This window comes from Dunckerocampus dactyliophorus, chromosome 3, assembly GCF_027744805.1.
Source record: "Dunckerocampus dactyliophorus isolate RoL2022-P2 chromosome 3, RoL_Ddac_1.1, whole genome shotgun sequence".
Lineage (NCBI taxonomy): Eukaryota > Metazoa > Chordata > Actinopteri > Syngnathiformes > Syngnathidae > Dunckerocampus > Dunckerocampus dactyliophorus.
This window is the reverse complement of record NC_072821.1, coordinates 13,020,123-13,036,333: the sequence shown is the minus strand read 5'-3', so window position 1 is coordinate 13,036,333 and position 16,211 is coordinate 13,020,123. Positions and strand designations below refer to the sequence as shown.

At 40.4% G+C, this 16,211-nt stretch overlaps 2 protein-coding genes across 11 annotated transcripts in view; one reads left to right on the top strand and one right to left on the bottom strand.

Moving 5' to 3' along the window:
- Positions 1–12,318, bottom strand: part of ap1g1 (adaptor related protein complex 1 subunit gamma 1) — a 26,865-nt gene extending 14,547 nt beyond the window's left edge. Inside the window, exons 1-4 of one of the 3 annotated variants that reach the window (XM_054770004.1) lie at positions 12,200–12,318; positions 2,136–2,339; positions 1,920–2,044; positions 1,593–1,734 (exon numbers count right to left, since the gene is read on the bottom strand). In XM_054770004.1, the coding sequence (XP_054625979.1) occupies positions 1,593–1,734; positions 1,920–2,044; positions 2,136–2,336 (468 nt within the window). In that variant the 5' untranslated portion in view covers positions 2,337–2,339; positions 12,200–12,318. Of the gene's footprint in view, positions 1–1,592; positions 1,735–1,919; positions 2,045–2,135; positions 2,340–6,576; positions 7,145–12,199 lie in introns of those variants that run through there. The other 2 variants (XM_054770005.1, XM_054770003.1) reach the window with 2 other exon arrangements.
- znf821 (zinc finger protein 821) overlaps positions 12,300–16,211 on the top strand; it is a 19,068-nt gene continuing 15,156 nt past the window's right edge. For 2 of the 8 annotated variants that reach the window (XM_054770008.1, XM_054770011.1), the window contains exon 1: positions 12,300–12,458. In XM_054770008.1, the coding sequence (XP_054625983.1) occupies positions 12,455–12,458 (4 nt within the window). In that variant the 5' untranslated portion in view covers positions 12,300–12,454. Of the gene's footprint in view, positions 12,459–15,415; positions 15,907–16,211 lie in introns of those variants that run through there. The other 6 variants (XM_054770012.1, XM_054770015.1, XM_054770007.1 and 3 more) reach the window with 6 other exon arrangements.

Sequence of the window (16,211 nt, the reverse complement as noted above, 5' to 3'; positions counted from 1 at the left end):
ATTCATGCTGCTGTGACCCAGGTTGTCTGGAATACACATTTTCTTAAAAGGGACTGTATGCAGCGGCTTCTACCGAGAGCGCGCCTCCATTCGAACATACTGCTAGCATCATAGCCCGCCTCTTCCTGCTTTGAGTACGCCGACGTAACACATGCATGTGCACTAGTTATGTTTGTTGCCAGATAATGATAGCAAAGTTTAGCTACTAACATTAGCTATCATTGTATAGCCTATCGTAACCATAACATGACTGCAATTTGTTGATAGCGTCTCTGACACTGCTTTTGTGTGTGTTTTCGCGGCATGAACATGTACGCGAATACCAAAAACTGTGAGGGACAGCCATGAGTGGCAATTACTTTATTTGTGCCAAACTTATATTTTTTGGTTTCAACTATTGTAGGTTGGAGCGAGTTGCATACAGTCACTTAAGGCAGCAATTATGTAATAGGTCAGATGTCAGTGTTAGCGTTGCACTTAACTAAAATGCAGTTCAGCAAATACCGCAAATTCCAGTGTATAAGCCGCACCCACTACATTTAGATGAAATCCAGATTTGGTCATATACTGTATAAGCCACACCAGTGTATAAGCTGCATGTGTCCACGTCATAAAATGACATGTTGTAGCATGCACGAGTCCGTGAGGACCATGCAGCTCTATGACAGGAGCCAATCATGAGCTGTCACAACGAAATTGATACTTTTTTCGTCTCCAAGAGAAATTCACACTTGAAATTCACAGAGATTGTCAACCCATTGGAAATTGCAGGCGGTCATTACTCAATATTAGCCTGACTCATGGTTTCATCTCACAAACATTAAACTCATCAAATAGCAACTAACAAACATTATACCTAAGAAATATAGACACATGTATCAATACGAGTTTAATATGGAAAAAAAGCCATATTTTAAAGTTTTCCCATAATGCATTTCGTTTGAGAAAACCATTTCACTGGAAGAGCAGAGAAAGCATAGAAAGTGGTGGATAGCGCTGCAATGCTAACTCTATCCACCAGAGGGAGCCAGAGGACCCCCGAGTCCAAAGCCCAGAGGAAAGCTGAAGTCATTGCAGCGGCCCAAATGAATGTGTTGCTCAGAGCAATGCCTTATGGAAAAACTTCAAAATGTTGAGCTTTTCCAATTTGAACTCATACTGGGACATGTTTGTATATTTGTCGGGTACACCCTTTGAGTGTTAAGTTGCTGTGTGATGAATTTTGTGTTAGTAAAGTGTTCTTTGAAAGATGACACTGGACTGTTATGTTGTTATATTGGTGTATATATAATGACCTCCTGCCATTTCCAATGCGTTGACTAGCTTGTTGTGAGTGCACTGAGAGCTTGTGCTTGGCTCTTGCCAAAGAACGAGCTATCGTATCCTCACTTACTCACGAGCGGTATAGTATTTAAGCAATTACTAGTACTTCTGAACTAAAGGAGTTGTCACAAGATTACAATTTAGCCACACCGCTGTATAAGCCGCAGGGTTCAAAGTTTAAGAAAAAACTACGGCTTATACACCTAAATTTATGGTATTATCCTTGTAAAAGGTGTGGCCATATTTTACTGCATTGCCGTGGGGCTTACCTTTTTCCTCAAATAAGAGTTGGATGTTTTAAGTAGCTTCTCAACCTCCCCCGCCAGGTCACGGCACATTTCTGAGGAGCCCATGCAGCCCAAAGTGCACAGAGCCAGTCCCTGGACATACTGTGTGCTGTGATTCAAGTCACTGGGGGACAGCAGATGTTATTAATACTCCGTATTGCCCGAGGGCATCATTGAAGAAAAATATAAAAGGTACATTCAAATAAACAAGCAGATAAAAGAGGTCACAAACGTTCAGTAAGAAAAATGCAGACACACTGAAGCTCAGTAAAAACAGGAATACACATTGTTGCTTGTGCTGCAACTTACTTTTTAATGCAATTTGTCATTAATAGGTGGACGTCCTGCCTCTCGTCCAACAGCAGCATAGCTCCTAAATAACCTATTCGCTTGTCAGTAAACTTCTGGGACGCAATCAACTTCAGGCACTCGAGCTGAAAAAAATTGTACAAAAATAGGGTACAATGTGTGATATCGCTGGTCAATGTGTCTTTCACAATCAGGCTCTCAACACAAATAACTTACCTGCCCAAAGTGCGCCGGGTAGCCCAACATGTGCATATAGAGGAGCTTTGCCACATTTCTGCAACGATATGTATTGTCTTCTTCTCTAAAAGATGAACGGATAGCAGCACATTCTTTCTGGATCATTTCACGCTCCTCTGCCTGGGTCCTTGCTGTCCGGATAGTCCGGATCAGCTCCCGCAATCTAATCGGAGCTGGCATTCTCTGGAACACAAAACAGTGAAATGGTTGGCACAAGAGTACACTAAAACACTTGGGAAATAATGGAAATGTCACAAATCATGATCAATTGTGTTTTTGACTGAAAAAAGTATTCGTTGGCTGTAAGCAGCAGATGCGCTATCAATTCAGACTCAACAAGTTTGTGACCTAAAGAACATGACAGCCTGCATCTATGCAGACCTCCACTACCCTCTAAGAGAGTGAGTTTACCCAGGTACAGGTGCACAACTTTCGCACGCAGGCGCTAGTCTCTAGACTGTTTTCATGCTGGTGTACTCGTATTTCTTACAAGAACCAGAAAGCTACAGGTGTGTGTGTGTGTGTGTGTGTGTGTGTGTGTGTATATATATATATATATATGGCAGGTAGTCAAAGGGTACAACATGCATGGTTACCTAGAGGTGAGGCAGGGTTGTTTGTATACAATCTAAGAATAACTTGCAACTAGGCCTGTCAAGATACATTTTGCTGGAAAATTTTGTCCTACAAATTATCGCCGATAAACTATATTGTTGCCAATATTATTTTGAGACCATTTTTTCATTAATGTAATAATATATGGCATAACAATGCAAGTACACTTTATTGGAAGCAATAAACTTTAATTTCTCAAGAGTATTTAATAATGTAATTGGAATGTCAAGAGCTTTCAACTGAAATATAAGAAATTTAAAGAAACAGGACAAAATAAAACCCTACGAAAATTTTTTAAGCAAAAATTGGACTTAAATAAAAACCATAAAAATCATAACCTAAAGCAAAAAATAGACCCCATCTCTGTTGAGAAAAAAAAGCACTCCAAAAAACCCACACACAACAATAAAATGGCGTATCAGGTCTCTGTAAACAAAACTGCACTTCAATAAATAATGAACATTGGGTATTATTACAGGAATGCTTAACATGTAGCGAACGACACTGTTTGTGAACGAGCACCATTCTGTGCTGTTTTGTTTATATTTACTTTGCTGACCAAACGCCTCTGTAAGTGCTGACTGTCGGGACGAAGGCTCCGCTGCACCTCGAGCAGCAGCTTTTTTTTCCCCCCTTAGTTGGGAAAATTGGACAGCATGGTTGTGTTTGAGCCGCGCACGCAATTTGGTTGTATTTCCCTTCTTCGTCGCCACCACTTTACAACAAATGCGACATATCGGCTCGTCTGTGTTCATGGGCTCACCTTGTTCACTGTTTAAAACAGAAACATTCCCACACTGGGGCTGTGGCATTCTGCTTAGAAACCATCGCTTTTGTGTCTTCGTTCATATTCGCATATGCTCACTTTCAGGCGATAGTACTCACTAGCAGCCCCGCCTTCACCCACTGAGACAAAGAGACTGAACGACTGACAGGAGGGTTCACTCACTCCATTCATTCCGCTATAGAAGCAACACGCCCAGGTGTTGAGAAAGAGGGACAGAGTGAACCCTCTTGTCATACAGCCTGTTTGGGAGAGAGAGAGGAGGAAAACACACATGCACGTCAATAATCAAGGCCAGCAAAATGATCAAGTATTTATTGTGCGATTATCATCGTTGCCAGGCCTAGTTGCAACAAAATATCAACGGGTGGGCAGAGAGGCCAAAGCACAACTCTAAATCTCCCACCCCTGTCTCTTGCTGTGTTGGTTATAAGCACTAAAGCCAGCCCCTGCAAAGAACTGTTTTAATTAAAAATTCCTCCTTACTGCAGCACAAGGGTGCATTCTTCATTTTACATTCTTGCAATATCCAGTATGCTGTAATTAATGCACGGTATGCAACTGCTAACCTCTATAAAAGTGGTTCTCAACTGGTTTGGCTGCGGGACCCACCATCACCCTTCAATAACAAGTTGCAATCCAAATTGTGGACATTTTTTTATCGTAAACGTATATAAGATTTATTTATTTTAATTTGAAATGTAAAAAGACTGTTTGCAAGGGTTACGGGCCTACCTAGAGTGCACTAACTTTTAACTGTGTTGCCAGCATTATACCCCACCCCCTTCCTGCTCTGAATACAAAAGTTGGCCCCAGGTAACACACACACATGCGCAGGAGCCTTTGCTAAGCGATGGCGGTGTCATTTTGAGCCAGTTGCAAACAGTACCTTAAATGAAAAGTCATTAAAGTGCAGTTTGAATTTGAGGTAGTGCCATGTGCCTTCACAAGTTTCACGATCATTTCTGCAACAAATACATTTTTTATCCACAAATTCAAAAATATTAGAAAAAAAAGTGTGTGTAAAGGTTTTCAGTACATGCTGTATCTGGGGAGTTGGATCCGAGTATTTACATATGGACCTGGATGAGAAGTGATCAAGAAGTTAAACATCAAGCGAGTCCTGTAGGTAAGTTCCATAATTTAATAAATGTGAGGCTTGAGCCAATAGATCAAATTGGGTATTAAACAGTACCGTCATACTGCACCTGGTAGTCTTCCTTGTGGGTGGAATTGCTCCACGCAACACAATGTGAGCTTTCACTTGCCGTGCTCTTCTCCAGTAGATATGCAGTAGCTATCTAGCTGTGTGTTAGATGGACGGAACCTTAAAGCCACACTCAACGTCCTTCCCCTCCCGCTCAAGCTTGACCAAGTTGCCCGTAAACAGGGCATGCACCTCGTGGCGGCGTAGCAAGCAAATCCCACCGGCGCAAGGTGTGTTCACAGACATCGGGTCATTACACTATTTCTTTGGCAAAGACCCTGAAACCCACTTTTCAGAAGCACTATTATCAGTAGGGTAACACTAACCTGTAGTTTTCGGTGGGTCGCATCCCACCATTTGAGAATCACTGCTCTACATGAGTGAAGCAGCATTTTCTATGTTTATGACTGGTTAAATTTCTATCCATGACCACTGTCAATATTATGTAAGTGCTTTGAATACCTTGAATGTTACAATCTCGCATGTAAATGCAGCGCTTTAATCATGAAACATGAATAATATTAATAATATAATAATATAATTTAATTCCACTCTCTACTACTTAAGTCAAAACATAACCCCTATATTGAAAGATATTGAAAGACAAGTTATATGTAGTATTCTGCTCACTAGGCGTAATGTTACATTGATGACACATGACATCACATTACCGTCACACTACATGGAGTTAGGCATGGTATGTCCGACATGACAGTGAAAAAAAAAATTCTCCTCCCATTCCGTGTGGAGGTGGTACGTTTTTTTTACTTTGTCCTTCTTCTTGAAACCTTTTCTTCAGTTTAGAATAAACAAATTGGAGGCTTTGTAGCATGCTATGTTAAAAAGCAGCAGCCGTCTCGTGTCCCTGCAGTGACCCTGTAGCCTGCGCAATGTGGTGTAAGCAATGAATAACAGCAGTGTATAGGTTACTAAAGGAGTGTTATTTCATGTCTACAGGGCTCTAATAATAGTAAAAAATGTATTTACAAAGTCAAACTATTCTAAATGCATATAAATGATGAATGAAGGGGATAAATGAACATTTAAAGGGCATGATTTATCAAATTAAATATATTATATATTGTTTGTAATTATGTTCTACATTGTTTGCTTTGTTGAAAGCTAACGTTAAATTTACAAAAACATTTTTCCAGCTTGATGAACCAGCTTGCAGCTTAGTGTCATTTCCGGACTAGAAGTAACAGCGCTCAGCTAAAGCAGAGTAAACAAACACTTCGAGGTAGTTTGTCGACTTGGTTCAGTATATTTTTCACCAAAATAGCAACGCTGTTTTGCTGCTGGATGTTCGCAGTATACACGTGATACTGTAAGTTTTTCTTTTCCAAAAGACGAAGGTTTAAGACAACAATGGACGAAGCAAGTGCAGAGAACGAGACAGATGGACGCCCACCTCCAGTTCTGTTCTTTGCAGTGATCATTTCATTGACGACTGCTTCGAAGGAACACCTTTACAAGAAGCATTTGGCTTGAAAGTATGCTATAAACGCGTTTTTGAAAAGGGATGCTCCGCCGGTACACAGGAAAAAAGCAAGACAATAAAGAACGACCGCCAGATCAAAAGTTGGAACAAGAGAGGAAGTAATGTCTTGCTTACATAATGTCTTCTCAACACTATTCCACGATAGCTGCAAAGCATTATAAATGTTAAACACCTTTTATCAGCGATATGTTTACTGTGGGCGACAAGAGGCCACATGTACGTTAAAACAGGCTATAAAATCCCCTTTACGCTCATTGAGAAACCAATTTAAAGTAATTGAAGGATAAGCAACTCCAGAGTAATTTACACTTACCATTCTGTGTTTTGAAGGCGACCAATCTCCATCTCCATGTCTTAAGTCCCTGTTCTGCAAGTTATCTATTTCATCTCCACGTATTTCTTCCTCCTTGAAAACTATTGACACATCGCTTAAATCTTCACTGTAATCACTGTAAACATTCTCTGTCCGGGCACTGCTATGTTTGTGTAGCTGAGCATACTACCCCCACTATGTCACTTCCGGAAACGAGGCTGAGCTGCGAGCTACTTCGTCATAAGAACTCAATGACTACAAAATGTCGGCCACTTCTCTGAGACTGCTTTTGTGCGCGGCAATGATGTATGAGCATCCTGATGAAAATGCTAACCCAAAAATTTAACACATCCTTATGAAACATCGGTTTACAAAGTTTAACTTTCAATTTCGGCAAATATAAAAATGTATTAGTTCAAACTGTTCTTTTACGCAAACAAACTGCAGGGGGTATGTGGAAACATTTAATTTCCAAGATGAAAAGTAAATATCCTCAGTCTTTTCATATTAAGTCAGACAATAAAATGGAACGTGCGCGCTATAGCTAGTTTCCCCAGGGAGACAATAACCTGTGCCACAGCTGCACCAAGATCATAACAGTTGTGTTACTTATTTTACTTCTGGAGAATTATCAACACGTATGAGTGAGGGGGGTACTCTTGGACAAAAAGGCTCTGGGGGTACAAAAAAGGTTGGGAAACATGGTTTAAAACCACTATTGGTGAGACCGGTGGTGGTCTTAGACTTTTTTGTAAAAAAAAAAAAAAATAAATAAAAAATTAAAAACTGTCATTTGGAGCTGAGGGACAGACCTTTTATCACATGGTTTTTGCTGTAACCCTTGCAAAATGGGGGTGTCGTGATACAGCTTTTTCACTTCCAATACAATACCGATATTGATCCAATATCAACAAATCATACATACTTTTATTACTTATTTTGTAGTGTGGAATGTTAGAAAAGGCTTGATCAATTGATATTACTCAGAGAAAAATAGCCCAAGCCATTTGCTTCGTGATGCATGTGGGGTATAGTTTTATCCACAATGTAGTGGCAGATAGGCATAATATACCGAGGCTTGAGGTGCTCAATGAAGTGATTTGTTCAGTATAATTAGCATATTATTATTAAAAGAGCTCAAGTATGTAGTATTGTCAAAAAAGCATATCCAAATACTCAGGTAAAAGAACTAGCTACTATTTGAAAGACAGGTACATGCTGAATCCAGGTAACTGAATGCTGTATTACTAAACGTGTGGACCCGATTTCCTGTTCAGTATGGGTGTCACAAGACACAAGAAACACTGACTTCCTGAAACTGAATGAAAATGTTGGGTTAAAGCCTGATAAGTAAATACAATACTGGGTGTGTTTCTCACGAAAAACGTAAAATGAATGTTAACTGCAGTGCAGACAGCAGAGAAATTTGGGTATGGAGCAAAGTTGCTTTCCTCAAGGACAGATTAGATATTTGCTATGAGAACTGAAGTCACAAAAAGGCTTTGTCATAACACGGTCTGTAAAAAGATTTCAACATAACACAATGCGTGAAGTTCTGCTCTACAGTGGTGATCACACAAAGATGCAAGAAAAAGTCAGCCCCGGGTATCAGTGGCATTAAGTCCACACCCTACACCAAAATGCTCAAGACTTTAAACTAAGATAATCAAAGGGTTGTCTCCTAAAGGACTTGAAAACTCTAATTGATTTCATGTGACAAAAGGAGACAATCAAACCTGCTAACATTCAGGAATAAATAAATCACAGGACAAAAAAAGAAATGAGCTGAACTATCATGTAGATATGATGCTCATATGGGAGTACTATGTATGTACTGTGAAATGTTCCTAACAAGCTTTTAGACTCATGAGATGTGGAGAGGTAGGGTTTTTTCAGAACCCGACACCCAGCAGCAAACTTGCCTTAAACATTGGGAAAACTCAACCTACCTAAAAATGTTTCCCATACATTCATTTATTTATTTGTGGCGGTGCTGCCTGTTAGGTGGCGGTATGCATCGTAACACCACTCCAAATTCCCACATGGTACGCATTTAAAGTGAAAAGGAAGCTTTCTTGTGTCAGTCACAAAAGGCTAGAAGTATTCACCGCTGGAGCAGAGATTCAGGGGCTATCCACACGCAAATGTTTTCAGGTCAAAACGGTGAACTATTTGATCGTTTCTGCCTTTCATCCACACGGAAAAGGCATTCTTGGTGGCGTGAAACTGAATGCGCCGGCTTGTCGTTTTCATATAGACCAGGGGTGTCAAACTCGTGCTATGGAGGGCCGAGACGCTGCAGGTTTTCTTTCCAGCCAGTCACTAAAGCAGGTGATTTTAATGATCAACACCTTCAGTTTGAGGGAAGGAGCTCATCAATTAAATCACCTGCTGAAGAAACTGGTTGGAGAGAAAACCTGCAGCGTCTCAGCCCTCTAGGGCACGAGTTTGATACATGTGATATAGACAGACGAACCGCTGTTTTACAGAAACAATGACATCACAGACCCGTCGCCATCATGTGAACACAAGTGAGCTTTGATGACAAGCCAACAAAATATCGGAATATTTCGACGGATATGACTCATTTTCCTGATATTATGTTGTCTTATTCTCCAAAATGAATCATAGAAGTAATTCCACTGCCACTTCCAGGTGTGTCACATGGTTCCGTCTGCGTTTCTGTTTACAGCACCACACATTGGTGTTCCTTGTGTATCACATCGTATTCACCCAGTTATCCGGTCTCATCTGGATGCAACTATTAACTACTCTTGCACAGTGTGGACCCGACTTTTTCAACCAACCAACCAACCAAAAAAAAATAAAAAATCCCAAGAATGTTCCTGTGTGGACAGGGCCTCAGACAAGCAGGGCACCTCCAAGCCCGGGGAGTGTGCATTACCACTGCTGTCAAAGGCGAGGTGTGAAAGCGTGTAGAACAACTCCACAAGCATGCAGCCGAGCCTTTGACTAGCATAAGTCATCACTAGCGATAGTGCTCTTCCGTTGTTTGGTAACACTTCGCCTTCCCTGTGAAATAAGTAAACCAGGGGTGTCCAAAGTGCAGCACAGGGACCATTTGTAGACTGCAACTCATTTTTTTATGGGCCTACTGGCATACTGAACGTGGCCCCTGCAACATACCACCACAAATTGCTGCAGTCGTGTGGGGAAACAGAAGATGATCAGAACAGAAGAAGCTGATCTTGCTTTCATAGTATTTTTTGGGCCTTTATCAAGCTATCAGTTTAGCTATCACTTGTCCAAGTGGCCATCTGAAATACCAGCGATGTCGGCAAAAAAAACTTGGAGACTCATCTCTTACTCGTCACCGTGGGTGAGTGGAAGCTGGCTGGGTTTGCTTAGTTTAGCAGAGCATGCTAGCCCAGCTGTGTGTGTGCGACTCAGGATGTATGATCGTGTTTACTCTGTGTTGTGTTTTATCGCTTGTTAATAAAGCGATTGGAATTGCATCAGTGACCACGTCCTCCTTAACCACAAGCGAAGGCAACACAGTTTGTTGAGGATTTTATAGCAATGTGTGCAGAGACTGACATCCCATTAGTAAAGTTAGTGAAGATACATCCATTTCTGAAAAAGTGGGCAAAATTGACGAAATTGACGTATTGCATCATTAAATGTAAAGAATTTTGCATTTACTTCAAGACATTTTATTCACTGACATAAAAAGCACACACTCTATGATAAAATAAGTGTAAAGGGTAAAAAATGGAATTCTAAAAAATTAAAATGGAAAAAACAGAATTTGGAAAAATTGAAACGGATTTCATGTGATCCTAAACAGGTCTTGTAGCTCCCCAGACTGTAAACGTGGATGACACACAACAGTACAATCACATCTAATGGGACACTTGTTAAAAGCTATCATCTCCACATAACTTGAAACGATCTTTAATACTGCACTGGGAACATTGCTACCATTCTTTGGAAGGTGCTGTTGTTTTAGCAATTTACTTCAAATGGGCTCAGCAAGTGACACTTTAATTTTCAGGTGTGAACAATAGCTTCTCCAAAGATAATTACAGTTACTACCCAGTTAAGTTTCTTGATGAAAAAAAGAGGTATCTATTTGGGTAAAGGCGTTTATTTGTTCAAGTGGACAAAGCCCCCAGCGAATGATTGAGACACAGAGACTATTTAAGTAGGGGCCACTATTTGAGGAAATACGGTATTCTACATAAAATGAATGTAATTCCTGAATGGTACATGTAGGCCTGGACGATACATCAACAACAAGGTTTATATCAGGATTAGTTAGTGCTTTGTTAAAATACTCAATTCGGTTCCCTTTCTGCCCACTCTGTGAGCATAATTTATACTGTTATGCATTATTATAATCAAAAAGTACCAGGACTGTACCCCACCTCTTGCCCAAAGTCCGCTGGGATAGGCTCCAGCATACCCCCGCGACCCTAGTGAGGTTAAGATGGCATAGAAGACGGATGGATGGAAGTACCAGGTTATATAACTTGCCTACCCCAAGGTACAGGTCATATTTATGCGAAACCTGTCAAATTAAACCTGGAATTCTACATTTCAATGACACTGGGACTTGTTTGACTTAAAATCAATGTGGTGGTGTATGAAAGCAAACTCATAAAAACACTATGAGACTGTCCAGATACTGTTGGATGTAACTGTATTAGCTTCATAACTCTGAAGTAAATCTACAAACAGGCCAACGACAACAAGTCTTCAACTATGTAGACGCTAAACCAAACCCATGTTTCCAACCAATCTATCCAATGTTCTGAATAACTTTAATCAGATCATTTCAGAAGCTATAAGGAAAAGGCTCCTCTTCAAGGTATGTTATTAGCAAGTGTTATTAGCCATTATCAGTGCACCAGTGAGCCAAACCTATAACATCGATTTACAAGTATTAGGGAAATGTGATAACAATTCCCTAAACTGCAAATACACAAAATTTAAGCAAACGACATCTACACGTCTAGGCTAACAACGAGCTAACAGAGGGGGCATTACCTTGAGTGTTACACCTAAAGTTGCCACTGGTGGAATAAGTTGACTTCACCTTGACTGACAATATGTTACCAATTGTCTTCTCCTACAGTGTTAGAAAACACAGTCAAATTAAAAAAGAGAGGCCATTATGGTCCAGAAGTGACACCTGAACCTGTCCACCGACTACCCAGGATATGATGCGGTTTTAGGCCTTCTTGGAGCGTTTGGATTATCAAGCAAGGCGTTAGCTTACTACCTGCTCACTCGTTTATTTCCCGTTAACGTTCAACTAGTATCACTAGTGTAGCCATTAAAATTAACTGGTGAATGCGTTAACTGGGTACATGTGAATTTGATTTAAAGTGTTGTCACGACGACGGAGCCTTGGAGTTGCATAGTATGAATGGTTGTGTGTACCTAAGAGCGCCAGGTAGTTAGCTGGGCTAGCATGCTAAGCTAAACCTAGTGGCTAACTTAGCTTCTGACAGGCACAACCCCGGTGTACTGAGCACTGCCACTTCCTAGGCAGCGCCACACTGAGACTTTCCATTACCATCGAATGACTACATATTGCAAAAACACAATACAATTCCCCGCATGTCTATTGATACGCGTTTACCCATGATACACTTACCAGCCGCAGTGATGCCAGAAAGTAAGTGGAATCGTCTCTATTACCAATGAAGGGAGGAACACACTCGACATGCAAAATGGTGGCTACTCCAGCCTCAGCACATCTACCGCAGGCGGAGGGTTACACTGACATGTCCCAAGTACTGCCACTGACTGCTTAAGTTCAGTGTACAGTAGCGTTAGCTTTCCACGGAGGACCTGATTAAACCCTTTTATCCAACACTCACACCTGACAGACCAATGATCGCTGGATAACATGGGTAAATCCTTGATTACATTCTTATTATGTCAGTATGTTTGCATTGATTGTAGTGTGCATAATGTCTGGCGTGTAAGATTATCCATCGTTATTATAAAGGGCTAGCTTATTAGCCAGCTTGCTAACGCCAATTCGTTGCTGTAACAAATTCACCCGGAAATAACGATCCTTAACGTTTTTCTCTTTCGCGGATGTGCTTGTCGTTCTTCAGCCGAAAGTCAATCTCCACATTTCGATGATATCATGTTGTTTATGTGGATTTACTTTTTTTGTTATGCCCAGCGGAAGAATATGGGTTTTGTCGACAGTGTAGTGATGTGGCCGTTTTTACTCGTGGCATTCAGTGATGACGACTTCATGTAATGTTATGACATTGGCAGTGTGGCGGCTTACAGCGCCACCTAGCGGCTGGTTGCGATACTGTACTGTACTGTACTGACTTAATATGATACAGTTGCACTCAACATTATTCAACATTAGTCATTGTAAATCATATGTATTTTTCTAAAACTTGCAGTACTTTTCAATAAATAGCTCAACAAATGTATTATTACGAAGGTCAACTCTGGAAAGTTTGTACATCTTGAAAATAAATGCAATCGAGAGTGGGGGTTGAATATTTCAAGTGCATCTGTCGAGAGATAAATGCAAGTATATACCCGTACTTCATTAAGGTGTAGAGCAAAGAAATAAACTTGATGGACTTCCAAATTCCACCTCAAGTTTTCCACGTCTACATATTAATGACAATAAATAGACAAAATATGATGATACTTTATCAATCCTGCTCCAGAGCAAACGTACTGAAAAGATGGAGGTGGAAAGAGTACTAAAATACTGTACTCAAGTAAAATGACTTTGCTCAATTTTGACTCAAGTACTAGCAAAAGTACAGGTCTAAAAATCTAGTCAAGTAAAAAAAAAAGTAACTGATAGAAATGTATTCCCAGTGAAAGTGTGCGAGTGTTTCTCTGCATACATTATGTGATAGGTGTGACCACAGAATATGCATAAAAAATATATACAGATGCGCAAAAGATATACACATCTCACTAAAACACGTGTATACACTATACAAATGTTTATTGTATACATAAAGAGAGTGGAGGTGAAAAAAGAAAGCACATGATTATTAGTGCTGATGTACTTCTTTTGGTTTCTCATACAGTACTTACCTACTTGTCTTTTTTCATCTTTCTCTTGTCTCTTAATGACATCTGTTCGTAAGTGGCCAAGGTATCGTGGATTAGTTCATTTTGTGCTTAAAGTTATATGAAGGAACATCACATGGTTACGCTTGCACAATTCCACACGTCTGAAAAGGAGTAGGAAGAATTGTTATTTGTTATTTGCAGTTATTACAGCAATTACTGATTGTCTGTTCACTAAATACGGGAGTAAAAATTGACAGAAGCGTTATTTAATGAATAAATAAATACAAAATGAATAGAATGATAGAAATAAATAATACATATAAATAATAAATGAATGAATTTAGGATATATTATACAAAACAGTAGTTCTTAGCATTCATAATTGGCGACTCTAAATTTTCTATAGGTATGAATGTGAGTGTGAATGGTTGTTTGTCTATATGTGCCCTGCGATGGACTGGCGACCAGTCCAGGGTGTACCCTGCCTCTCGCCCAAAGTCAGCTGGGACAGGCTCCAGCATACCCGCGACCCTAGTGAGGATAAGCGGCATAGAAGATGGAAGGATGGATGATTTACGCTGTTTGAAAACGTACCAATATTTGCAATTTAAGGAATACAGGGGTTGTATGTAGCATTATGTATTTATCCAGACTGCATTTTTTTGCTGTATAGTTAGTGACTGAAGTGTGTTTTTGTAATTATTTTACCCTACAGGTTTGTCCGCACAATAATTCAGATATGGTAACACCAGTGAACATAGAGTGTTTGTGTTCCAGAATATGTTATGCTTTATTCATTACTGAAGTACTTGTTGCCACGGTTGTGTTGTATATTTAATGTGAGATTTTATCATCTACTGTGACACCGACAAATTAGTTTTCATACAGTACACCCTGCCAATGTCTACACCAGAGTTGTTTTTTGCAGCGAGGGTCACTTACAAAAAAAAAGCAACGATGCGGGGGGCCATTTTGCTACATTTTGTACACCCCAGTATAGGCCAATATGTGCTAAGATAGCTGAACAAATAGTCATCTTAGTTTTGTATTATACCGGAGTTGACAAACCCATTAGTATAATGTCTAATATATCTAAGTAATTATGAATTTAGTTTTTATTTTTTTAGAATATGCCGAGGGCCAATTAAAAAATGAATTGCGTGCCGCAAATAGCCCCTGGTCCGCAATTTGAACACCACTGGTCGACACCATCTGTTTGTATAGGGCAGGGGTGTCAAACTCGTGCCATGGAGGGCCGAGACACTGCAGGTTTTCTTTCCAGCCAGTCACTAAAGCAGGTGATTTTAATGATCAACACCTTCAGTTTGAGGGAAGGAGCTCATCAATTAAATCACCTGCTGAAGAAACTGGTTGGAGAGAAAACCTGGAGCGTCTCAGCGCTCTAGGGCACGAGTTTGACACATGTGGTATTTGTTTCTGTGTGCCAAACAGAAATAGCTTTTCCTGATCTACTACTTTATTACTTAAGTGTTATAAGTCCGCTTTCGTGAGGAAACATTGCAAAAATGTGAAAAGAAGTAGATGCCTAAGAGGAAGATACTGTACTGTATTTTCGTATGACACTTACATTGACGTCGATAACTACAAGCGATGACTACATGTTTCTTCGTATTTTAACGTCGTTAGAAGGGATATCAACTAATTTGTCTTTACAGTAGTCGCCTTTCTCGTACATTAGCTTAAGCGTGATTAGCACTTCCGCGTCAGGGGGTATCCCACAATGCTTCGCGGCAGGCTTTACGTGACAGATCAGCTGAGCAGTGCGTCGCTGGCTGCAGTGAGCGAGCGCGCGCCTGGCAGCGGCTGTATGTCCGACCTGCTCGTGGCCGCTCAGTAGCTCTCAGTGGGCCTCGCAGAGCCTTTAAAACAACCCCCCTCCTTTGGATATACTGTTTTTTTTTTAACCACTTCAACAATGTGACGCTTTTGTGGATACGTGTTTTGGTTTTTGTTTGCCTCTTTGAATCGACTCATCATCGACTACATTGATTATTTCATAATCCATCAGGACCGATGTAGGGGTAACCGTCCTGGGGGTTTGGAGGGGATTCCATTTTTTTCCTTTCCCCGGGAGTGGACAATAATATGTCCAGACGAAAACAGACCAACCCCTTCAAAGTTGACTGTAGGTATTTAAGGTATTGTCTGCGGCAGCACCACCTTTGTTTTTTAATTACCCCGCTTTTTTTAGCAGGAATTTTGCAGCACCTCCAGCAAGGAGCTTAGGTTTTCTGTTTTTGATTTGTCTGTTTGTCTGACTGTCACCAGGAGAAGGTAAATACACCTCTTCAAACCAGGGGTGGGCTAGGAAAAACACAACATACATTTGATGACAGGTCCACTATTAAATTATTGTTCTGTCAGGTGTCTGCAGCTAGTTAGGCATTCACTGACATGTATGGATGGAGCCCCATGAAAGAAGGTGTTACTGTATGTATGTTAAAGTGTACAAAGAGTGTATTATATTTCAAATTTGATCCGTTGCATGTGCATGTGCATCAGTTGCCCTGTTATTGATGATTCAGGGTGTACCCCTGGGGTCTCCAAACATTTTTATACTGAAAAATCAAAGGCTTCAG